The sequence below is a fragment of the Eurosta solidaginis genome, chromosome 3, assembly GCF_040869045.1.
Source record: "Eurosta solidaginis isolate ZX-2024a chromosome 3, ASM4086904v1, whole genome shotgun sequence".
NCBI classification, from domain to species: Eukaryota; Metazoa; Arthropoda; class Insecta; order Diptera; family Tephritidae; genus Eurosta; species Eurosta solidaginis.
The window spans coordinates 69282241-69308307 of NC_090321.1; the positions used below are offsets into that span (position 1 = coordinate 69282241).

Sequence of the window (26067 nt, forward strand, 5' to 3'; positions counted from 1 at the left end):
CGGTGGAGGAGCGAGCGAAGGCCCTGCTACAAACGCATTTTCCGGGTGCCTCTCCGCAAGTACGGGAACCTGTGTTCCCCCGAGTGAAACCAACCCCATCAGACTGGAAATTGGCCAACTCCCTCTTTAGTGAGGCCAGAGTCAGATGGGCAGTGGAATCCTTTGAGAAATACAATCTCCGGGGGTGGATGGCATTTACCCGGCGCTAATGCAGCAAGGGACACCGATTATCCCACATATGGCCAGGATCATGAGAGATAGCCTGGCACTGGGTTACATACTCATGATGTGGAGAAGAGCAAAAGTGGTTTTCATACCAAAAGTAGGTAAAAAGGACTATTCACAAGCAAAGTCCTTCAGACCAATAAGTCTAACTTCCTTTGCCTTGAAGGCAATGGAAAAGATAATAGACCAAGAAATTAGGTCGAACGCCCTCAAGAGCTGGCCCCTACATCATAGCCAGCATGCGTACAGAGCGGGTAGGTCCACGGACGCAGCTCTGTACCAATTAACATCTGAAATACAGAGGGCGTTCGAAACAGAGGAAACAGTGATTTGCGCTTTCCTTTACATCGTTACATTTGACAACACATCTCACGATAGCGTAAACATAGCACTGCAGAGAAGAGAGATTCAGAAGCCTATCCAGAGATGGATTGACAATCTACTCCGCACAAGAATCGCTGAAGTCCATGTAGGCAACAGCGCAGTTAAGGTTAATACCACGAGGGGGTGCCCTCAAGGAGGTGTTCTATCACCCCTTCTGTGGAGCCTAGTAGTGGATGAACTCCTGCAAGAGCTATCTGACAGTGGCATAAGATGCCAAGGATATGCTGACGATATCTTCATAATTGCAAGGGGTTGATTCGAAAGTACGCTCTGTGACATAATACGGAGAGCATTGAATATTACAAAGGGATGGTGCGCCAGTGTGGGGCATAACATTAACCCATCTAAAACGACCATCATCCCCTTCACCAGAAGAAGGGCCCTACCAGCCCTGAGAGCAATAACAATATATGGCGTGGCACAAGAATATGGAACAGCGGTGAAATACTTGGGGTTCATTTTTGACACCAAGCTCCTGTGGAAACAGCACTTCGACTCCATGAGCGCTAGGGCCACGAGGTCCATCATGGAATGCGAACGTTTAGCAGGCAAATCATGGGGCTCTAGCCCGCATGAGCTAAGATGGAAGTATACCATGATAGTAAAACCTATGATAACATATAGCTCGATATCCTGGGCTTCGAGAACAACTCGGGCGACGACGAGGCAAGCACTGTCAAAACTTCAGCGACTGTCATGTGTATGCATCACGGAAGCTATGCGCTCATGCCCTACAACAGCGCTGGATGCTATCCTCGATCTGACCCCGCTGCATATATCAATAGAGCAGTCAGCCAAGCGAACCCTCCTGAATTTCGCTAAGGAGGGCTCGGGCATAGGTAAAGTCATATCGTCCCAAAACATGGAGGAATTGAGAGAGAAGATCCCAATCTCTCAACCCCCGAGGGATGATATCCTCAGGCAGATAGTCTATGAGAACAGGTATAAAGAAGAACTGGGAGACAAGGGTACGTGGGAGGAAAGCAGAATTGAGTACATTCATCAGCTAAATAGAATAGTATGGTATACTGATGGCTCGAAGACGCCAGAGGGGATTGGATCTGGAGTCGTTGGACCCAGAACCAAGATATCAACACCTCTGGGAGCATACCCGAGCATTTTTCAAGCGGAAGTATTCGCTATAAGCCAGTGCTCTGACCTAAACCTTCAGGGCGAATACTCCAATGAAACAATTGCCATACTCAGTGACAGTCAGGCCGCCCTCAAGGCGATCTCGGCGTCTGAAATAAAATCAGCACTAGTCCTTGAGTGCGTTGAAAAGCTAAATCAACTAGGAGCACACAACGAACTGCTATTGGGCCGGGTTCCTGGCCACAGGGGAGTTGAGGATAATGTGCAGGCGGACAGCCTGGATAGAGAGGCAGCAACGACACGACCTATTGGTCCTGAGCCGTTCCTGCCAGTAGGCCCGCAGGAAATCAGAGGGCATCTACTAGTAGAAGAAAGGGAAAGGGAAGAACACTGGCGCAATATGCCAGGCCTGAGACAATCTAAGTTACTGTTAGGGGGCTACAACACAACTCGATATAGGGCATTAATAGGCCTCTCGAAAGATAACCTAAGGATCCTAACAGCTATTCTTACAGGACATTGTAGACTGAACAGCCACATGCAGAAGCTGGGCATACTATCGAACAACACATGCCGATTTTGTGATCGATCAGCGGAGACGGGGGAACATGTACTCCTGGAATGTTACGCAATCTCAAAACGTAGGGCTAAGTTTATGGGCTCACCATGGCCAGAGCATTCTCACATCAAATCCCCCAAGCCAGGTGAACTGCTAGGGTTCATCAGAGACTTCGGCTTGGATGAGGTGCTGTGAAGCAGTTGAGGGCACAATAGACCAATGGTCGCAGTGCGATCCTCAATTAATTATCTAGTAGTGGATATCTATCTATCTAACTCATAATACTGTAAGGAACTTAGTGCAATTCCGCTTATTTGCAACCTTCTGCTAACGTTCGAATCACTAAACTGTTGAATAAATAACTCCAATATTCAATAAAGCAAAATGGTCTTTATTAGACTACTTTCACAATAACACTTCTACTTCTCAACAGATAGCGTGCTTAAATCAAACTGATTGCCATGCCTCAGCTGGCTCTCTTTTATACTCTTCGATTTCCTCGTTCGCATACTTCTAGGCGTTTCTAGAATTTACTACCAGCTATAAAATTACTAGCTATAACTACAGATAGATGCACGTTTATAGCTTCTCATATGCGCGTGTATATGTGAGTGATACTTGCACAAATTATTGCCTACTTTTGTGAGCATTTGAGATAAGATATATGCATGTGTTTGTGCGTTTCTCTCCGCTGCGTGTACGCACATATGTGTAGACATAATGATTAGTTTGTTTATGTAGATACAAGTGACAGCTTAGTATCGGCTTAGAGATGATTATATCCCTTAGTGTCGCTAATATTCGTCACAATACTAATAATAAATAGATCACATTGTCTTTCTTTGCATCCATAAAAGCTTTGAGCATGACCATTTTTTCCTCATGCCGCTTTTGCTTTAATAGCTGCGCCTGCTCCATCTTTTCATTTTTTGTTTTTTGCAGCATACTCTTCGAAGACATTAATTTTGTTAACTGCAAGCTCCTTTCTACATTGAATTTTCATTTCCATGATTTTCTCTTTCAGTGGAGGTTGTTGTTCGTGTTGTTGTAGCAGTGCTTCGCCCCATCCAATTGGTGTGACCGATCACAAATTGTCATCAATATCTTCCTCTAACGGGAGTCCAAGGAAACTTGCTGTTTCAACAGGGTTGGACCATAATGAGAGGGGTGTTAGAGGCGTTGGTTCCATATTACAATGGAAAAGATGGTTGGTGTCATGTGGGGACAAATTGCAAGCAGGGCATACAATTTGTATGTTGGGGTTGATTCTGGATAGGTAAGAGTTTAACCTGTTACAGTATCCAGATCGAAGTTGAGCTAGAGCGGCTCGCATTTCCCTAGGGAGTGTGCGTAACTCTTCTGGAAGTTTAGGGTACTGTTCTTTGAGTACAGGATTCACCGCCTATTTGTGGATTTCGTTGAGGATCTGCTTCATACGGCTGTGCTGTCAGATGCCGTATTTCTTCGTAATGCTTACGGAGATGACTCCTTAAGCCCCTGGGCGGTGTTGGCTCAGCAATCAGATGTCTGTTTAGATGCCCAGGTTTCTGGGTATTCAATAGGAACTGTATGGTTCGCATTTCATTTCTCTCCCTGGTGGGGAGTATTCTCGCCTCATTATGTAGATGGTCTTCTGGGTCCATAAGAAAACAACCCGTGGCTGTTCTGAGTGCAGTATTTGGGCAAGCCTGTATATTCTTCCATATCGAGCGGGGACGCGTAGCATGAAATCGTCTGGCCAATTGCTTTGTAAGTGGTAATAAGCGCTTCCTTATTTTTTTCCCCAATACTGCCAGCAAGAAATTTGAGGATTTTATTACGGCTCGGGATTTTCGGTACAATTGCGGCTGCGTGCTCTCCAAAATGTAGGCACTGATCGAACGTCACACCCAAATATTTGGGGTGTACGACAGTCGGTAGCGTATGCCATTGACGTGGATGTTCAAAATAGTCGACATTTGGACGTCCATGTTGTGAATAAGATCGTCAATGATTTAGTCGGTGATAAAGTAAGGTTTCGCGAGGTAAAAAAAACTGGAGAGATCAGGAAGGTAGCCGTTTATTTTGTTACAAAGCTCATCGATCTGTGGGCCTGGGCCTGTGGTCATTATTGTGCAGTCATCGGCATGGGAAACGATAGTAACTCCTTCTGGTGCCGAAGGTAGCTATGATATGTAGAATTTAAACAAAAGTGGGATTGGACACCACCCTGTGGCACCCCTTGTTTAATTCTTCTTCGTTTTGATGTTTCGTTTCTAAATTGCACCGATGCCTGCCGGTCACCCAGATAATTTGCGGGCCACCTTTTAAGACATGGGGGAATGGTAAACCCTTCCAGGTCTTGCAGTAACGTGTCATGGTTGACCGTATCAAAAGCTTTTGATAGGTCTAGCGCAACGAGTACTGTTCTATGGTGGGGGTTTTGATTTAAACCGCAATTTATCTGGGTGCTAATGGAATTTAGCGCGGTGGTGGTTCTATGAAGTTTTCTAAAGCCACGCTGATGACAGACTAGCTGCAAATTTGCTTTGAAGTAGGGGAGCAAAATGGCTTCAAGCGTCTTGGCTACTGGCGATAGGAGAAATATCGGGCGATATGACTCTCCTATATTAGCTGTGGCCCTATTCAGTAACTATGAGTTTTGAAATGTACATTTTTCTTTCATACAAATTATACGAAGAAAAAGTGTACATTTTAAAACTCAAAGTTACTGAACATGGCCCCTGGTTACGCAGGCTTTAGTAGCGGGGCCACCTTGGCCATTTGTCATTTTTCGGGGATGACAAAGGTGGACAGAGACAGTTTCTGATGTATTGTGCCTATATGTGGGGACTATGTCCTGTAGATATATATATATATAAATAAATAAACAAGTAGAAAAAGGTCTACTTTAAATGTTTGGACGCGTTTTCGACTTTAACTTCGAATTTTGTTACGACTTCATGTGTGCCTATGAGTTCACCAATCATTATATATTCAAAACCAAAAAACACTCCATTGTTAAAAGTACTCATAAAATATCACAAAAAATATACTTCACATTTTTCAAACTAAAAAGTGTGACGAAAAGACTCCAAATTAAATTACTACTTATAACTAATCTATGTTATAAATATATACAGACTTCACTCAGTTCAGTTTTTGAAAATAATTGTTCTAATCGTTTTTCTTCGTTAAGAGAAAATCTTTCACATAGAATTTTTTTGATTGTATCATATTTATTAAAAAGAGGAGGAGGGTTAATAACATCTAAAATTTTAGATATATTATCTCGTTGAAGAGTAATTAGAACATTTTGAAATTTTAAATTATCATCATTGATATTGTTAATTTCAAATTGTCCTTCAACAAGCAAAAACCAGGCATCAGGACAATCTTGCCAAAATTGTGGTAATTTAATAGATTTAGTAGAAGTATTTTGTGTTGTTTTAGAGATGTTGTTTTGTGTTGTATTAATGTTAGAATTTTGAGTTGTATTGTGAGTCATGATGTTATTTGTATGGTTGATATTTTGATTTTCTGAATTTGTAAAATTACGAGTTCGTATTGGTGAACGTAGAATCATATGAAAAGAAATTTAAATGAAAAATTTGAAAATAAGAAAATATTTAAGATTTTTTTGGAAAGGGAGTTAACAACTTAAATAAAATATTATTGGCCTAACATGCGTAAAGAGATTAACGATTGGACTTCATCTTGCATCAATTGTCAAAAATCCAAAATTTCAAGACATACTAAATCTCCTATCCAAAAAATTCAAATACCATCAGGCCGTTTTGAACATATTCATATGGATATTGTTGGACCTCTTCCAGTTTCAAATGGAAATTGTTATATTTTAACAATTATTGACAGATTTTCACGTTGGCCTGAAGCTTATCCGCTTAAAGATATTTCAACAAATACTATAGTAAAAACTTTTATTCAAAATTATATACCACGATTTGGTATACCATTAAATATTACAGTAGATCAAGGGTCACAATTCACCTCAAAATTTTTTACAGAATTAACTAAACTTTTAGGTTCTCATAAAATTCATACATCTCCTTACCATCCCCAAGCAAATGGCATGATAGAGAGATTTCATCGAACTTTAAAAACGGCAATTATAGCATCAAACGACTCGGTTCATTGGTCTGACATTTTACCATTCATTCTACTTGGTTTACGAACTTCTATTAAAGAAGATTTAAAATGTTCATCTGCTGAACTTGTTTATGGCCAAACACTTAGAATACCTGGTAAATTAATTATTTCAGATAGTAATAAAGAACATGATTTTTCTAATGACGCTCTTCATAAAATAAGAGAATATTTTTCGCTTGTTCGTTCTAAAGTTTTTCATCATAACAAAGAAAATTTCGTTCCTAAACAATTAGAAAATTGTGAGTATGTTTTTGTTAAAGTTCTTGGCAAATCTAATTTAGAATCACCTTATGAAGGACGTTTTAAAGTTATCTCTAAGAAACATAAAACATTTACAATTCAAATCAAAAAATACTATTAAAAATATTTCAATTGATTTACTTAAACCAGCAAACATACTTATTAACACAAATTTAAATACAAATACATTAAACAACAAAAAACAAAAAAAGGTTACATTTAATATTAATTAATAATTTGTTTGTTTCAAATTTTTTTGGAGGGGGAGTAAATATAGTGTTAACTACTTTGTACTCTTTACTTTAATTTTTAAAATAATTTTAATTGAGTTTTCGTGTTAACTTAAAATTTTGAATAACTTCAAAAAAAGAAAATTCTAATTAGTTGGAAAATATTTAAACTCAAAAATAAACAAAAATAAATTTTATATTTCAAACCAAAATAAAAGATTTTTTAAAATATCAACTTGAATGTTGATATACCTACCTACAACTATACATATATTAGGGTGGGTCGATTTGTATGGACGAAAGTTAACCGATATCGCGCCATCGATTTTTCGATAGGGTTTGGACTCAGGAAGAAAAAGTTCCACTACGCATACCCAAAAAATAATAATTTTCGAGCCTTTTTGATTTGACTTTGATTTTTAAGTTTTTTTCATGACCTACTAAAAAAATTTTCAAAAATATTTTTTTTTTTGTTTACGTGTTCAATTAAATACAATTCAAAACCAATATTAATATGGAAAGCACAGCTATTACATATAATAACGCAAAACATTAAATTTATCGGCCACCTATATTAAAGCAGCGGTCAACTAAACAAATCGCGAGGTTAAGAAAAGGCCAAAAAATAACTGGCTCCCCCATAAGCGCCAATGCAATTCCGGTAGGTAGTGAAATGGAACGTCCGCAGGTACTCATAGCTTCGAAATTTCAAATTTTAGTTAGCTTTCTATTGATCTAGGTGCGCGTGATGTATATTTTTTGTTGTTTTTTTTTTTAATTTTGTGCTTCAATTGTTTTTTGCCAATCAGATTCGTTTATACCACCACTCGCTACAGGTGTACCACTACCATCAGGTAACGTTTTACGTCCTCGATAAATGTTGCCTTTCAAATCCAGTGAAAAGTTGTAATCTACAGGATTAGCTAAAGCTTGTTCTATAGCAACATCAAGATTTTCGTGGTTTATAAATGTCTTAGCCAACTCCTTTTCACGTCGCACAATCTCTTCGGCACGTTCAAATTTTTCTTCTTCTCGTAAACGTGCCGCCTCTAGACGTTCTCGTATTATAGCTGCCTTACTTTCACGTTCCTTTAATATGCGTTCATTTCGTTCGGCAGCGATCTTTTGATTCCAAGCCTCATTCTCTTGAATACAATTTTGGAATTCCGCTTCTTCTTGTTCGGCTGTAAGAACAAAGTGGTCAGCGGTGGCTGTGACATTCAAACGTACTACCTCCTCGCGTAGATATTTTCGTATTGAGCGCATTTGTGTCCTTTAGGGAACATTTAATTAAAAGATTAGAACATAAAATAGTAACAAGGTTAGGTATAAATACTTGTAGTTATTATTTATCCGCTTTAATTCTGCTTTTTCATCTGGATCTTGCCGTTTGCGTTCGGGCACACGAAATAATTTACTCTTCGCTGTAGGCAGCCAACGAGGTTTTCTGCGCCAACGTACAAATTCTAATGAAAATGTGGTGCTGGCGGTTTTTGTCTCATTCAATGAGAGGCGTGACCGGACTTGGCATGGCGTAGCCCAGGGTTATTTTTTATAAGCGCGGCCGAAGGCCGCCAACGCAGAAAGGTGTTCTGCGCAAAAATACTATGGATCCGACCCCCGGTTTCGGAGGTACCCGCGGGTCTTTTTTCGGTTTTTCATTAATATCTTTTGAACGCGTTAACATTTTTATTTTCCGCCTTCGGATTATTAATACTGATGTCAAGACGCGTCGTTTGACACCTCTCCCGATATTTTTGGTAGCGTATTAGCAGTCGACCCCTCAACTAGACTATTACCATAATTTCAAGTTTACCTCAAACCAAACAACTGACCATGCAATATTACCGGTCAAATATTATTATGCAATATTACCTTCTTTCAATATCTACGTCAGAATAAAACCCTTTTCAACAACTGTCCTTATTTAGGTAAATCTATTATTTCTTAATGCACGTTTAACTCATCAGACAAGAAAATCGGCTTGTGGGTGAAAGAAGAAAAACAAATTAAAATTTGACAGTTCGAAAACGCAGTGCTGCCACACGGTGAGAAACTTTAACATTATTGCCTATGTAAATACAAGAGCTCTGTTATATTGCCTATGTAAATACAAGAGCTCTGTTATATTGCCTATGTAAATACAAGAACTCCGTTGAAATAACATATATGGGGGTCATGTCCCCAAAATGACCCCGCCCGAGGGAGTGCCCAAAATCATCCCGGAAGACCCCAAATTACCCCGAGAGAGCCCCCAAAAAGATCCCGGAACGACCCCCAAATGACCCCGGGAGGACCTGATGGAAAACCCAAAACCATTCCGGAATGTCGCCCAAATGACCCCGAGGGTCCCAAAACCGTCCCAGAATGATCCCCAAATGACCCCGAGGGAGTCCCCAAAACGATCCAGGAATGACTCCTAATGGCCCCGATGGAGTCCCCAAGCCATGACGAAATGACCCCCAAAAAATCCAGCGGATTATTTTTTCCTATTCCCATTTCGGGGTTAGAAGCATAAATATCGCTCCAATTGCTCATGCGTAGCACGTTCCACTTTTGATTTCCTTGAAAAAACTATGATTTTAAAATGTTTGTTACAAAAAATAATGAACAATATTTAATTCTTACGTTTTTTCCATTTCGCGATTGTTGCACTAAACAGCTGATTTCTGTTTACTTTATTTAGTTCACCACAATATGGTGAAAAGCACAGGTCGTAGAGCTTTTTAGAGTTGTAAATTTATGCACAGAATAGAAATATTTGTCAACTTGATAAAAGTCTTGATTACTTGTCAACTTATTGACAATTTGTCAAGTGCACAGAATAAGTCCCGTGTACAAAGAAAGGACTTAGTCTTATGTAGTGCTTATGCCCACAGAACTATTAAGCGAGGTGGGAAATGCCTTTTTACAGAAAAAAGGAGCTAAATCTATAAAATGTGTTTGATTCACAGTTATAATATTTGCATAAACACCAAAAAGGTTCGTTGAGTTCGGAATTCCGTCTACATTGTTTCAGAAGAAAAGGTTTGTAAAGAATCGAAGTTCGCGAGGAAACAATAAATTTCAGTTTGTTCAGAAGAAATGGACCTGCAATCGGCCCATGCCCTTAATTGAAAGTCGATGCTTCAGTTGTTAGTATAGGAAACTCAAAGGTAATTGGCTAACTGAAGACGGTGAAAACTTCAGACAAAATTCTCAAAAGATGGTATAAGAATCGCAATAAATAAGGCTAGAAACTATAGTATGCTCTATATTTCATTACCTGTTTCGCACATATCATTTTCCAATTCACATATTTGAAAGTAAATTAACTTTTGTACGGTTTCGTAAAATGTAGTAAACAATACAATATACAAAAGATTGTTTTGCAATTTGTTTTTACCATAGATTGTGATAGCCCGAAACCGAACAATTCACTTTAGGGGGACTCATCAAAGCATATAAAATTATAAGGTGTAAAATTATATCCATTTACACACGCCGTTCTATGAACGCACCTAGTAATACTCTTGATAAACTTAATTGTCGATCAGCTGTATTATTGCCAAAAACAATTTTTTTTAATTGTTATACAAATTAAAAATGCGAAGATTAAGTGAGAAATCAAAACTAAAACGTTTTTAATAAGATATTCTTGTAAATGATTTGCTGATATTGGAGATTTCTGATGAAAATGCCTGCTGTAATGTCTACAAGGTTGCATTCCTTTGAGTTTACCGCATTTACACCATGAAATGTGCGCGTAAATTTATACAAATTGTGTAAATGATTTTTCATACAAAATTTGACAGCTCGTTTACGCACTAGATAAATTTATACGTTTACACACTTTTAAGGCATTTATAAGGTTAAATGAGTCCCCCTTTTGTTTCGTTTTGTTTGGATGCAGATTTTTGTTGTGTGCATATTTGTTTCTGGTAAGGTTATCTCTTTAACTTCAACTCAGTAGCGGCCAGCTCTAGTTAATAAGTTCGCCTCACAAAGAGTATACATAACAATTTTTGTTAGGCGTTTTTATATAACCGTAATACCGCTCCTAAATCAATGACGCATACCCATAGTCAATATAAAATATGTTTTAAATTTAGTTGCAGCTTTTTGGCATAACTTTCTATGAACTACCTCTTCAAAAAGCTGCAACTACATATAAAACTTATTTTATTTTGACTATGGCTATGCGACAATTTGTTGTTGTTGTTTTAATTTGCCAGGTTGTGGATTGCAAAGCTTGGGTTTATTCGATTTTAATTAAAGGACTTGTTCAAGTTTGAAAAAAATTATCATAACAATACTTATGACTTAAAATTAAAGCGATATAAACAAGTTAGAAGAAAATGTAATAGTCTCATTGACTAACCTGATTTTTCCTACAAAATCTTGCTTTCTCCTCAGAAGAAAGAATCCTATATTTTTATCTGATAAACAACGAATTATCTTTACATAAGAGCTAATATTGCTTAAAGAAAATTTGATTATCTTAAAATTTCCAGCTCACTGCTGAAACTTGGCTTGGCTTGCTTGCATACTGCAGTGGAATAATAATAGCCGTCTTTTTTTTACACGTATATACGTCTACGTTTGCGCGTAAAAAAACGCTTATCGTCCCATCTAGCGGAAACTAGCTACACAAATTCGAAATCAGCAGGTTTTAAATGTCAAAGCAAAACAAACAAGCCATTGACAGTATTCCAAAATGGACGCAATATTCCTTTTGTGTTCCCATTCTTGATCGCGTGAGCAAAAGTGATAAATTTTTGCAGCTTAGTTTTTTCAAGTAAAAAATTTAGAAATTGTGAAAACTTTAACTGGAAAAATGCCAAAAGAAATGATATTTGTGATATTTTGCAAGTAAATGAACAAAAAAATAGGCCCGAACTACAATTTAATACCTGAAATATGAGAACAAATTGTAAGGTCGAACAAAAAGAGCAACCGAAAAGTGTCTGATGGAATTTTGTAAGCCATTAAAAATTTTCGAGTTTTCTTTGTTACCTCGCTGATTTTTCACTTCTGCGACGTATATGCGGGCTGGAAATTCATGCAGCTAAGGGCAAAAAGTTTAAAATTACATACCATAAAAAGTTTTACCGTATTGAAATTTGAGCAAAGCAATAAAACGGTACCTCAAAGGCGTACTAAAGCGCACCGCAAGTGCGGGTGTTTGTGTGTCGTCAGTTCCAAAACGAACATACGGCTGATTGGATGCACCACGAAATAACCAAAACCCAAAACCGAAAAACAACGAAAAAGTAGAAAACACGACATGAAAGAAAACAATAAAAAAGAATAGTGCGAGCGAGCGGAAATTTGTATTTTTGCATTGGACAAATTGGCAAATATTTATTTGTATTTGTTTTCTCACCTTCTGATGGCTTAAAAAACAATGGTTGATTTTCTAAAAATAAAAAAAAAAATTGCAAAAAAGTATGCGATTCAATATTTCTTTCCACGTATTACCCGCATTCGAACGAAGACTGAAAAAGCAGACACCGAAACGGAATCAAGTGTAAACGTTTGTGCAAAATTATTACGCATAAATTTTGAAAAATTAGAGCGTCGATTAAACAACAAATCCAATGTAATTAATTAAGGAAATAATGCAGTAACTAAATGTAAACTAATATAATCATAATGGAACCATTTCAAAGAAATACGAAGCAACCAATTTCGAAAGTGCCTACTTGACAAGGACAAATTTTTTGTTTCCTTCGAAACCAAATAAAGAAAAAAAGTGATAAACGCGAAATTTAGGTTAGTTCGCTGCATTTAGTTTGTTTTGAAGAAAAAGATAATTTTATGTATACTTTTAAAATTGAAACATTTTTTTCGCTGAGGCATCGGATCAACTTCATTCTCAAACTTCAACAACCAAACAATCTGCCAAACACCCACTAAGGATTAGGTAAATACGTTCGTACATATATAAGATACTTAATTGGGTCATAAGTTCCTTCACAGTAATTTCATTGGAGACCAAAACTATATCCGCACAAAACACTTATGTTCACAATTTTTTTTGTGGGGTACCCAACATTACAACAAACGCATGAAAATCGCCAACTACAACTGCAAATATCTCCGGACAGAGATTATTATTCTCGAGATTAATACGCGTCTTTAGACACCTCTCTCGATATTTTTGGACGCGTATTAGCAGTGTCATGCTGTCGTATAGAATTACCCACCGTATAAAGTACCCTAATTCGATCGGTCTACTTGGCGACATATAATTTTCGTTAGAGGCATTATGATGAATGGAGCGGCATTTTTAAATTTTCTGCAGATTTGACAAGTTTTTTGAATCATGAATGTCGTTCCATAATCAACAATTTCGAGGGCTAGATATTATTTCCATGATCTTTGATGACTACATTTGTAGGTTGGTCCTTAAAATATCGCTCGATGTAATTCTAGGTAACGTTTTACAAGACCGTGCACCACCAAATTTTTATCAAAATTTTATTTCTCGAAAGTTATTTACAAAAAAAAAAACGTAAAATAAGCCTTAGAGGGTCCGAAATTTGGGGCCCGATCCATAGGTTTTTTTTTGCATAGAACACCTTTCTGCGTTGGCGGCCATCGCCGCGCTTAGAAAAAATTACCGTGGGTGGTTCCGATCCCGGTTTGGGGATCAAAAATAAATGCGCGACGAACACCTTACTGCATTAGTGTGTGTGTGTATATACAACAAATCTGCCAAAAAAACAACAACTACATTAACATTTTAACCGATTTTTTGCTTATATCTTTTGTTGACAGAAATAAAGATTTAAATTTTCGCTTTCGGATTCTAAAAACGGAGGCGAGACGCGTCTTTTGATACCACCTTTGATAAAAATTAGGTGGTGCACTGTAAAACGTTACCTAAATCTATATAACAAGACACCCTTAATACACATCCCAAAATTTGGCGTCTGTGAAGAGGCACTTGCAAAAGAAATTGCAACTTTTCATGTGGTTGTTGTAAAAAAACGGAAAAAATTGTGTCTATAAAAATTTTGCACGGATTTAATATTGATCCCACCCATTGGTGGACCGGCCAGGGTATTTTTTTATAAACGCAGGCGAAGGCCGCCAAAGCAGAAAGGTGTTCTGCTCAAAAATACTATGGATCACACCCCCGGTTTCGGAGGAACCGATTCGGCACTATACAAAATTTTTGTTTTCGGATTCGCAATCCCAAAGTCACCTCTCCCTGGGAAATCCTATTTTTGAGCAGCCGGGCTCTGGCGACTCCAAGCTCCGCATGGAACTAGGGTAGGGGGCGGGATCGCCTAGAAGGTTCAATTAGGTCATATTAAATCGTTCCCGAGATGGAACGTATCCGACAAATTACCATTAACATCGATAACACTCCTCAAAACCTTCGAGGAGTGTATTTTTCGCAACAGCAACAACAGCGAATCCTTTTAGAAATATGAAACTATCATACATATAAAAAGCCGAGGCAATAGCGAATCCAAGTTCCAAACGGATCACGGGAGTAGGGGTACCATAAGCACTCTTGCAGGTTCAGCGACGTCAAATCAAATCGCTCCCGAGATAATCAGGCTTGTATTTTAATAATAAGTTTTGGAATGTTCCGGATCTATAACCCCAAACGATCTTCAATTATTCGCTTCCCAAGGCACCCGGTTCTATGTATCGGGGCGACTCGGATTTTTCCCGACCATTTCAGTGTAACCCCATTTCACTGCTACAACACAACAACCTTCAATTGTCATGTGGAACCAACACCTCTAACGCCACTCTCACTATGGTCTACACCTGCTAAACTGCATGTTTCCTTGGACTCTCGTTAGAGGACATTGATGACAATTATGTTTGATGATCGGACGTACCTGTTGGATGGGGCGAAGCAGTGCTTCCCAAGGCAGTCGGTTCTATGTACCGGAGCGACTCGCTTCTCAAGGCAGTCGGTTCTATGTACCCGAGCTACGGGATTTTTCCTGACCAAGGACTGTCACTTCAGTGTAACCCCATTTAATTTGTTGCGTCCCTCCCACAAATTGTCATCCTCCCAGCAGATCCTTGCAGCGGGACTGCTCCATATTCTCTTTTTCCGTCTCCTGACCCCGGTCCTGAGAAATGGTTTTGCTGCATCTGCTGGAAAATAATCTTTTTAGGACGGTCATACTCTTGTCGGTGTGTTTCGTGTAAGGGTTGGTTGCAACGGACAGATTGTTCTGGGCTAGATCCCAAAACCAGATGTCTACGTAACTTCTATAAATCTTTTGTGGCTCCTTGCTGCTCACGCCCTAAATCGCCCCGCACTACCTTCCAGCAGCCCCGCTGCTCAGCCAGCCACAACAAGTACCCGCTGCTGCTAGCGCCCCACGGCGCCAACAACTCATTCGGCTGCTCCCACTCATACCTACAATCTCCGTAGTAGAGTCGGGAGCAATGCCGCGCAACAGCCCCAGCCCCCGTCTTCTAGTTGAATCAATATCCCCACCATAGAACAGTACTCGTAGCGTTAGACCTATCAAAAGCTTTTGATACGGTCAACCATGGCTCGTTACTGCAAGACCTGGAAGGGTCCACCCTTCCCCCATGTCTTAAAAGGTGGACCGCAAATTATCTGGGTGGTTGGCAGGCATCGGTGCAATTCAGAAACGAAACATCAAAACAAAGGAGAATTAAACAAGGGGTGCCACAGGGTGGTGTCCTATCCCCGCTTTTGTTTAATTTCTACATATCTAAGCTACCTTCACCACCGGAAGGAGTCACAATCGTTTCCTACGCCGATGACTGCACAATAATGGCCTGTGGCCCAGGCCCAAAGATCGATGAGCTATGCAATAAAATAAACGGCTATCTCCCTGATCTCTCCAGTTTTTTCGCCTCGCGAAACCTGGCATTGTCACCGACTAAATCTTCCGCGACCTTATTTACAACATGGACGCCCCAAATGTCGACCATATTGAACATCCACGTCGATGGCACTACGCTACCGACTGTCCTACACCCCAAGATCTTGGGTGTGACGTTTGATCAGGATCTACATTTTGGTGCGCACGCAACCGCAATTGTTCCAAGAATTCAGAGCCGTAATAAAATCCTCAAATCCCTTGCTGGCAGTACCTGGGGAAAAGATAAAGAAACGCTCTTGACCACATACAAAGCAATTAGCCAGCCGATTACGTGCTACGCGTCAGCCATATGGTCGCCAAGCCTAAAAACCACCCACTGGAAGAAACTACAGGCCTGCCAAAATACTGCTCTCAGAATAGCCACGGGCTGTCTTCTTATGTCCCCAGAGCACCATCTGCATAATGAGGCGAGAATACTCCCCATCAGGGAGAGAAATGAGATGCTGGCCAAACAGTTTCTGTTGAATACCCAGAAACCTGGGCATCCCAAGAGACATCTGATTGACGAACCAGCACCGCCTAGGGGCCTAAGGAGTCATCTCCGTAAGCATTTTGAGGAAATACGGCACCTGAGAACCCAGCCGTATGAAGCGGAAAAACACAAGCAGGTCCTTGGTGAACTCCATAGACAGGCGTCGGACCTTTATGTCGGGAATTGCCCGGTGAATCCAGTACTTCAAGAAAAATATCCAGAACTCGCAGAAGAGGAACGCATACTCCCCAGGGAAACGCGTGTCACTCTTGCTCAACTTCGTTCTGGATACTGTAACAGGTTAAACTCTTACCTATCCAGAATCAAACCCGACATACAAAATGTATGCCCTGCTTGCAATGTGTCCCCACATGACACCAACCATCTCTTTAATTGTAATGTGGAACCAACGCCTCTAACACCCCTTTCCTTATGGTCCACCCCTGTTGAAACGGCAAGTTTCCTTGGACTCCCGTTAGAAGATATTGATGACAATTTGTGATCGGTCGCGGCTATTAGGTGGGGCGAGCATTGCTACAACAACAACAACAAGCGGCGAATCCCGTTTCACTAACATACGAGGCTCTGGCGACCCCAAGCTCCTCATGGAACTTGGGGGTGGGGAGGGAGGGATGGCCTGAAGGTTTAATGTGGCCATATAAATCGTTCCCGAGATGGTCGGGCCAGCACCTTAATGGTGCTGTGTTACCGGAGCGTATCGGATCTGTATCCGACAAAGGACCATCACATCGATAACACTCCCCAAAGCCTTCGGGGAGTAACCTAATCGCTACAACAACAACAACAACATAGACGGAGGGCCAACAGACACGCACATAAACATAAATTCAGCGCGTCTCCAATTACCATCACCGCCAAAGAGGTTGAGGATGCCATCGGTCATGCTAAACCATCCAAAGCAGTGGGCGCAGACGGCATAGCCAAGCCGATTCTTAAAAGCCTAGGGAAAGAGGGTTTCAAATATTTAGCACATGTCTTCAACCTGTCTCTTGCCACCTTTTGTTATTCCCGAAAGATGGAAAATGGCCAAGGTGGACCCGCTACTAAAGCCTGGGAAACCAGCTAACATAGGAGAGTCATATCGCCCGCTATCTCTCCCATCGCCAGTAGCCAAGACGCTTGAAGCCATTTTGCTCCCCTACTTCGGAGCAAATTTGCAGCTAGCCTGTCATCAGCATGGCTTCAGAAAACTTCATAGCACCACCACCGCGCTAAATGCCATTAGCACCCAGATAAATTGCGGTTTAAATCAAAACCCCCACCATAGAACAGTACTCGTTGCGCTAAACCTATCAAAACCTTTTGATACGGTCAACCATGGAACGTTACTGCAAGACCTGGAAGGGTCTACCCTTCCCCATGTCTTAAAAGGTGGGCCGCAAATTACCTGGGTGGTCGGCAGGCAATGGTGCAATTTAGAAACGAAACATAATAACTAAGAAGAATTAAACAAGGGGTGCCACAGGGTGGTGCCCTATCCCCTTTTTTGTTTAATTTCTAAATATCTAAGCTACCTTCGCCATCAGAAGGAGTTACTATGTTGTTTTTGTTGTTGTAGCAGTGCTTCGCCCCACCTAACAGCTGCGACCGATCACAAATTGTCATCAATATCCTCTAACGGGAGTACCAGGAAACTTGCTGTTTCAACAGGGGTGGACCATAATGAAAGGGGTGTTAGAGGCGTTGGTTCCACATTACAATTAAAGAGATGGTTGGTGTCATGTGGGGACACATTTCAAGCGGGGCATACATTTTGTATGTCGGGGTTGATTCTAGATAGGTAAGAGTTTAGCCTGTTACAGTATCTAGAACGAAGCTGAGCTAGAGTGACTCGCGTTTCCCTGGGGAGTATGCGTTCCTCTTCCGCAAGTTTTGGGTACTGTTCATTGAGTATTGGATTCACCGGGCAATTCCTGGCATAAAGATCCGACGCCTATTTCTGGAGTTCACCAAGGACGTGCTTGTGTTTTTTTGCTTCATACGGCTGAGTTCTTAGGAGCCGTATTTCCTCAAAATGCTTACGGAGATGACTCCTTAAGCCCCTAGGCGGCGCTGGCTCATGTTGTTGTTGTTGTTGTAGCGATAAGGTTGATCCCCTAAGGTTTTGGGGAGTGTTATCGATGTAATGGTCCTTTGCAGGATACAGATCCGGTACGCTCCGGTACCACAGCACCATTAAGGTGCGAGCCCGACCATCTCGGGAGCGATTTATGTGGCCACATTAAACCTTCAGGCCATCCCCTCCCTCCCCATGGAACTTGGGGTCGCCAGAGCCTCGTCTGTTAGTGAAACAGGATTCGCCGCGGATAGGTGAGGTTGACAATTGGGTTTGGAGAAGCTATATATTGCGCTGGCAACCTGAAGGGTTGCGCTACACAGCCCCTTGAATCTGGTATTTTAGTTGCCTCTTACGACAGGCATCACTGTAGTGTTTACCAAGCGGAAATCCTGCAATACACAGGGCTGTGAACAATCTCGGGTCTATGCCTAAGGATGGTAAACGGTTGTTTATTTTCTCAGACAGCCAGGCCGCATTAAAGGCCCTGGACTCATTCGTCGACAACGCAAAGTCGGTCATTGAATGCCGCAGATCTCTTAACGAGATGGCTCAGCACTTCAGTATCAGCCTTATATGGGTACCTGGGCACAGGGATATTGAGGGCAATTGCAGAGCAGACGAGCTGGCCAGAAGAGGCACCACCGACCATATCCTTCCGGGAAATGATTCGGTAGGCATACCCATGGCCACTTTCAGGCTTCGTGTGAACACAAGCACTATAAGAATCGCAAAAGGTACCATGGTCAGCCATATCATCGTGTGAGACATCCAAGCAAACCTGGCCCTCATATGACAAGGGGCGCACAGAAGCGCTTCTGATTTTAAACAAATCAGCTCTATCGTCCCTGATAAGGGTTCTAACAGGGCATTGCTCAATAGGCACGCACGGTGCTAGAATGGGGGTAACGACCTTCGACTATTGTCGCAGCTGCAGATGTACAGAAGAGGAAGAAAGCGTCCAGCACCTTCTCTGTCACTGTCCAGCGCTTAGTAGGAGTAGGATGGCTATCCGCGGTAAACCTTTTCTACATGACCTCGCTGAGGTCTCTTGCTATGAAGTAAAGGCTCTGGCAAAATTTATAATTTCCACGAGGTGGTTAGGCAGGGTAGGGGTCCTCTTTTGAGACCGTATAGGGTATTACAATGGGCTCATTGGTGACCTAAGTAGTGAGCTGTTACCATAGTGTTCAGCTCAGCCCTTGCAACCTAACCTAATCTACTACAGGCATACCTACCGCGGGAATATTCTGACCCCCTAACCCGCTGTGGTGCGCTGGCTCATCAACCAGATGTGTGTTGGGATGCCCAGGTTTCTGGGTATTCAACAGGATCTGTTTGGTTAGCATCTCAATTCTCTCCCGCCGATGACTGCACAATAATGGCCACAGGCCCAGGCCCACAGATCGATGAGCTTGTAACAGAATAAACGGCTACCTCCCTGATCTCCGGTTTTTTCGCCTCGCGAAACCTGGCATTATCACCGACTAAATCCTCCGCCACCTTATTTACAACATGGACGTCCCAAATGTCGACAATTTTGAACATCCACGTCGATGGCACTACGCTACCGACTGTCCTACACCCCAAAATCTTGGGTGTGACGTTTGATCAGGATCTACGTTTTCGTGAGCACGCAGCCGCAATGGTTCCGAAAATCCAGAGCCGTAATAAAATCCTCAAGTCCCTTGCTGACAGTACTTGGGGAAAAGATAAAGAAACGCTCATTACCACTTACATAGCAATTGGCCAGCCGATTGCATGCTACGCGTCCCCTATATGGTCGCCAAGCCTAAAAACTACTCACTGGAAGAAGCTACAGGCCTGCCAAAATACTGCTCTCAGAACTGCCATGGGCTGTCTTCTTATGTCCCCGGAACACTCCATAATGAGGCGAGAATACTCCCCATCAGGGAGAGAAATGAGATGCTAACCAAACAGTTCCTGTTGAATACCCAGAAACCTGGGCATCACAACAGACATTTGATTGATGAGTCATCTCCGTAAGCATTATGAGGAAATACGGCACCTGATAACTCAGCCGTATCAAGCAAAAAAACACAAGCAGGTCCTCAGTGAACTCCACAAAGAGGCGTCGGACCTTTATGCCAGGAATTGCCCGGTGAATCCAGTACTCTAAGAACAGTACATAAAACTTGCGGAAGAGGAACGTATACTCCCCAGGGAAACGCGAGTTACTCTAGCTCAACTCCGTTCTGGATACTGTAACGGGCTAAACTCTTACCTATCCAGAATCAACCCCGACATACAAAATGTATGCCCCGCTTGCAATGTGTCCCCACATGGCACCAACCATCTCTTTAATTGTAATGTGGAACCAACGCCTCTAACACCCCTTTCATTATGGTCCACCCCTGTTGAAACAGCAAGTTTCCTGGGACTCCCGTTAGAGGATATTGATGACAATTTGTGATCGGTCGCACCTATGAGTTGGGGCGAAGCACTGCTGCAACAACAACAACAAGAACTGCTACAACAACCTTCAATAGCGGGTTAGTGGACTTACAGTATATACCCGCGACAGGTTTGCCTGTCGTAAGAGGCGACGAAAATACCGAAATGATTAAAGCGGTTGTGCAGCGCAAACCTCCCAAAGGGTCTGCCAGCGCAACATAAAACTACTACAACCCAATTGTCAACCTCTCCTACCCGTGGCGAATGCTGTTTCTTTAGCAGCCGAGGCACTGGCCATCCCAAGTTTCTCTTGGGACTAGGAGGTGGGGCGGGATGGCTTATAAGGTTCAATATGCAAATGGTCGGCCTTGTACCTTAATAGTGCTTGTTACCGGAATGCACCGGATCTATATCCGGCAAAGGACCATCAACTTCGATAACACTCCTCAAAACCTTCTGAAAGTTTCTTTGTCGCTACAACAACAACAACAACAGCTATAACACTACACTCAACATGATTAAGAGGGTTGATAAGCGAAAGACAAAGCTTTATAGCTTCCACAACACGATTGTCAACCTCGTTTCTCCGACGGGAGTCTGGTTACCAATATGAATGTATCATACACATATTTAGGTGGTGACGCCCCCATTCCCCATAAGTTGTACCATAGACGTCACAATCAGATTGGGCGCAATTAAAAGAAGGCGGAAGTTGCACTTGATCTGCCAAGCAAGAAAGGCGTGGAACCAAGCGCGATGCTGCAAAGTGTCGAAGATCATGTGCAGGTCTTACAACCTTAGACTAACAAGTCGACTCTTCGGGGTCGCCAGAGCCTCGGTTGTTAATGAAACAGGATTCGCCGTGGGGTTGACAATTGGGGGGATTCAAGGGGTTGTGTAGCGCAATATATAGCTTCTCCAACCCAATTGTCAACCTCACCTTCGAGCGGCGAATCCCGTTTCACTAACAGACGAGGCTCTGGCGACCCCAAGCTCCTCATGGAACTTGGGGGTGGGGAGGGAGGGATGGCCTGAAGGTTTAATGTGGCCATATAAATCGTTCCCGAGATGGTCGGGCCAGCACCTTAATGGTGCTGTGTTACCGGAGCGTATCGGATCTGTATCCGACAAAGGACCATCACATCGATAACACTCCCCAAAACCTTCGGGGAGTAACTAATCGCTACAACAACAACAACAACAACAACAACGTTGATAGTTGTGTTTGGAGAAGCTATATATTGCGCTGGCAACCCCCTGAGAGGGCAAGGGCCGGCCGGTTCAACCTTACCAATGCCTCTAGCAGCAATTTCTCTTTGGTTCATCTCTCTTGAAACTGCATGTTTGCTTAAGCTACCGTTAATTAGCAAATATCGATGACAATTCGTCAGTGATCGGATTGGGCGAGGCATTGCTACGCGATGCAGGTGCCAGATCGCAGCTGCATCTATTGGTTAACAACCAACCTTTTTGAACCCTTCCTTCCCTTCTCCTGCTACCCTGTAGTACACACGCCATGTTCTACTATGTTTTCCCATCCAGAGCGAATGAGGACATGCAACTGATCCTCTGAGAACTTTCTGCCCCAAAGTAGCATATGCATCTATCTTGATGAATGCCTAACTGCAGCCCCGCGAAAAATGCAAGTTGAAATGTATGTTCTGCTGTCACAACGGCATTATTCGTATGAAGGTTAGCAAATGTTTGATTTCAACAGTACCGCTGTTTTTGCCTTTAATAAAACCGGCTATCCCCGCAAGTGCTCGTGGACATGGTCTCTTTATTATATAGAGATCAAAACTTCCGAAATCTAAAGGTACCTCTGTTTTTGTAGTTATTGTATTTAATGGAGCTTATCACCGTATTAAGTAATTATAATATACAATTTTGTATGCTCCCTTGTGATCTTGTAATGCGTCCTCTTTTTAGAATCATATTATGGAAAAGGGCAAAGTTCATGTAAAAAACGAGCATCGTGGCGTGCCTGTACAATCACAATCACAAAACCAGCAACTACAAAAAACTCCAACAAAAACATCTGAAGGTCATGTAAATGAGCCACTATCACCCGAGTCGAAATCCTCTTATATGGGATCACATCAAAATCTAGATCATAACAATTTACAACAGATTTTCTATCATACACAGCCACATGCATCAAAAAAAACAACGAATTCAACCAATATTCCTCAAACAGAATGTGATTCTTTGGGAAATTCAGCTAATGATGGCGTATTCCCATTATGTTATGTGTGTGGTGGTAATGGTGGATGCGAATCGTTACGCGTGCGCCCAAATCAAGAATGTCCAACTGAACCATATTTCTCTTTTTTGGAGCGACATGAGCCACCCAACGGTGTACCAAAAGTCAATGCAAATCAAACTTACGTTATTGCCTGTATGCTATGCTATCGATCATTGCGCGAACAATGGGATGCCTACGAACGCAAAAAGAAACCACATTTACAGCGTTTGTATCATATGAAACGAGTTGATGGTAAAAACTATATAGGCGCCGATATACAAACGCAAGGTGAATATGCTGCACAGCTGCTTGGGTTGAGTGCCGATCATTTGCAGCATGGCAACTTGCATGACGAATTTGCATATTTGAGCGGCGGAGGCGGTGGTGCACCCAATCGTACACCGAATCGTGTTGAATATGAACGCTCCAGTAATGTTAATCAATATTATCCTCAGCCGGCTGTACAAAGCAGGAACGAATCGCCATCCCCACATTATGCTCAAATGAACAATACAAACAATATTACGGCTAATAGCGTTAATGCACAACAACAATACTGCGATTATTACAGTCGTTCGAATGTAAACGCTGCCAACTTGAATGGCAAAATGACGCCACAACAACAAACAAAAGAAAAACAGCAGCAGTTACCTAAAGGTAATGTACAATTGAATGAAGATTCACCTTCTGCATCTGTTGAAACACGTAGAACAATTGGTGGTGGCGTCAGCGGTTCATCACCATATGATACATTTAATATAAAATCATCATCATCCTTTGCTCATCACAAATTTAAATTGGGACAAATTTCCTATATGAATTCACCAGCTGCCAGAAACAGCGAAAACAATACACCAAATGATGCTCAAAAAATGTCGATCAACTCAACATTGGACAATAAATTTCAACAACAACAACAGCGTCAAGATCGTATTAGTCCATTTGATTATGGTATGACAGGTGGTGTTGGCGGTGGTAGTCACTCGAATGCTCCCTCAATGGCAGATGCAGATGATACAGGTGCTGCATTGGATTTACGTAATTCATCTAGTAATATGTGTGAACCATATATGTTGTCATGTGGCACATCACGTCAAATGTTTCGCAATACCTCGCCTAGTGGTGCTCAAGCTAAACAAGTTGATGTTGGTATATTGGATTTATCTATGCCTGATAAGAATTCAATGACAGAAGTTTGTTATGTTTGTGGTGACGAGCAGCGCCGTGGCAGTCTTATAGAACTCAGTACTGTGCGACCAAAAGATTTTAAAGGTCGCCATCATCCATACTTTCCCATATTTAACGAACAACATCCACGTCCACCACGTTCACGTCCCAAAGATCCGCGTGGCATGATACAAGCTTGTCAATTATGCTATGAAAATCTTATACAACAATGGAATAACTATCAGGTAAGTCGTTGGGTAAAAGTAGCATAGCTTCTCAGAGGTCAACGGCGAATGGAGATTTCAAATGTCGATGACAGACCGAGCTCAATTTAATTCCTCCATATCTACAAATAAATTTGCATCCTTTGGTTAAATTTTGGTCCAACTTTGCTGATAGGAAATATATTTATTTATCTACCGGACTCAGTCCTCACAGATGTGTAACAACTTAGATAAAAATTAACGAAATAGAAAAATATATGGTAACAATTTATAATTACAATGGCATAATACCAAAAAATTTTTGTAAATAATTCGCTACGGCTTAAATATGTATGTACAAACATTTATATATTAATAGGAATACCGGAACATATTAATTGAAAAGAAAGTAATCAACAACATCAGCTTTAAAATGTTCTTTACGTGAGTTAAAATCGGCATGATTGCAAACGGAGGTACATAAGGAAATCATTCTGTGAATAGGTTCATTATTTGCAAAATTCGTTCTACACGTTTGAAACTAGAAAATGTATTTGTCCACCTTTCAGGTGCGTAGAAAGGGAGAAGAAAAAGTAGTTCCGGAGAATCGATTTTGTTGTCATAAATGTCTTTGATAAAGAAAATACCACAAATTTTCCTTCGACTTAATATTCATTGAATATTTAAAATTCTACATCTTAGTTCATAAGATGGCATCGATTCAAAAGTTAGCATCCGTCGAATGGCGCATTTAGTGAATCTCCTTTGAACTCTTTCTAACCGGCTGTAATGTGTGATGAAGTCTGAGTCCCAAATGATGCATGCATATTCCAAAATGGATCTTACAAGGTTAATGTAAAGACTTTTCAGAGTTAGCGGATCAAAAAAGTCTTTGAAATTACGTTTGAGAAAGCTGAGTTTGGAATTAGCAGCACTGATTATGTACCCAGCGGGTTAGGGGATCAGAATATACCCGCGGTAGGTATGCCTGTCGTAAGAGGCGACTAAAATACCAGATTCAAGGGGCTGTGTAGCGCAACCCTTCAAGTTTCCAGCGGAATATATAGCTTCTCCAAACCCAATTGTCAACCTCACCTATCCGCGGCGAATCCTGTTTCACTAACAGACGAGGCTCTGGCGACCCCCAGCTCCTCATGGTACTCGGGGGTGGGGAGGGGGGAATGGCCTGAATTTTTAATGTGGCCACATAAATCGTTCCCGAGATGGTCGGGCTAGCACCTTAATGGTGCTGTGGTACCGGAGCGTACCGGATCTGTATCCGGCAAAGGACCATCACATCGATAACACTCCCCAAAGCCTTCGGGGAGCAACCTTATCGCTACAACCACAACAACAACATTATGTACTCCCTATGAAAGTCGAACCTAAGCTTCGAGTCTAAGTATACTCCTAAATCCTTAACCGTAGTTGTACGATTGAATGAGTCGTTATCGTTAAAGTAATAGCTGTTCATTATGCATGCATGCGTTTCTCCGAGTGAATGTGATAATATTACACTTGGAAAAGTTCAAGAAAAGACCGTTACTATTGCACCATTTTATCAATTCCAAGATGTTTTGCTGTAGCTCTATGCAGTCGATAATGTGTTTAACTCTGTTATAAAGTTTTAGGTCATCGGCGTACATCAAGCAACTACAAAATTTAAAGCATTGGCTGATGTCATTTATAAATAAAGAAAAAAGTAAATGGCCCAGATGACTACCTTGTGGTAC

The 26067-nt window shown here is 41.4% G+C and overlaps 2 protein-coding genes across 5 annotated transcripts in view; one reads left to right on the top strand and one right to left on the bottom strand.

The window, feature by feature from the left end:
* Nucleotides 1-26067, top strand: part of px (plexus) — a 180785-nt gene that overhangs the window by 3251 nt on the left and 151467 nt on the right. For 3 of the 4 annotated variants that reach the window (XM_067772210.1, XM_067772213.1, XM_067772212.1), the window contains exons 1-2: nucleotides 11593-12784; nucleotides 22649-24376. In XM_067772210.1, the coding sequence (XP_067628311.1) occupies nucleotides 22658-24376 (1719 nt within the window). In that variant the 5' untranslated portion in view covers nucleotides 11593-12784; nucleotides 22649-22657. Of the gene's footprint in view, nucleotides 1-11592; nucleotides 12785-22648; nucleotides 24377-26067 lie in introns of those variants that run through there. The other variant, XM_067772211.1, reaches the window with a different exon arrangement.
* LOC137245906 (small ribosomal subunit protein mS26-like) lies at nucleotides 7141-8421 on the bottom strand (the record flags this gene model as incomplete). Its single annotated transcript, XM_067777098.1, has 2 exons — nucleotides 7141-8152; nucleotides 8216-8421. Coding segments are annotated over 2 exons (705 nt in total), but the record flags the coding sequence as incomplete, so codon positions are not given.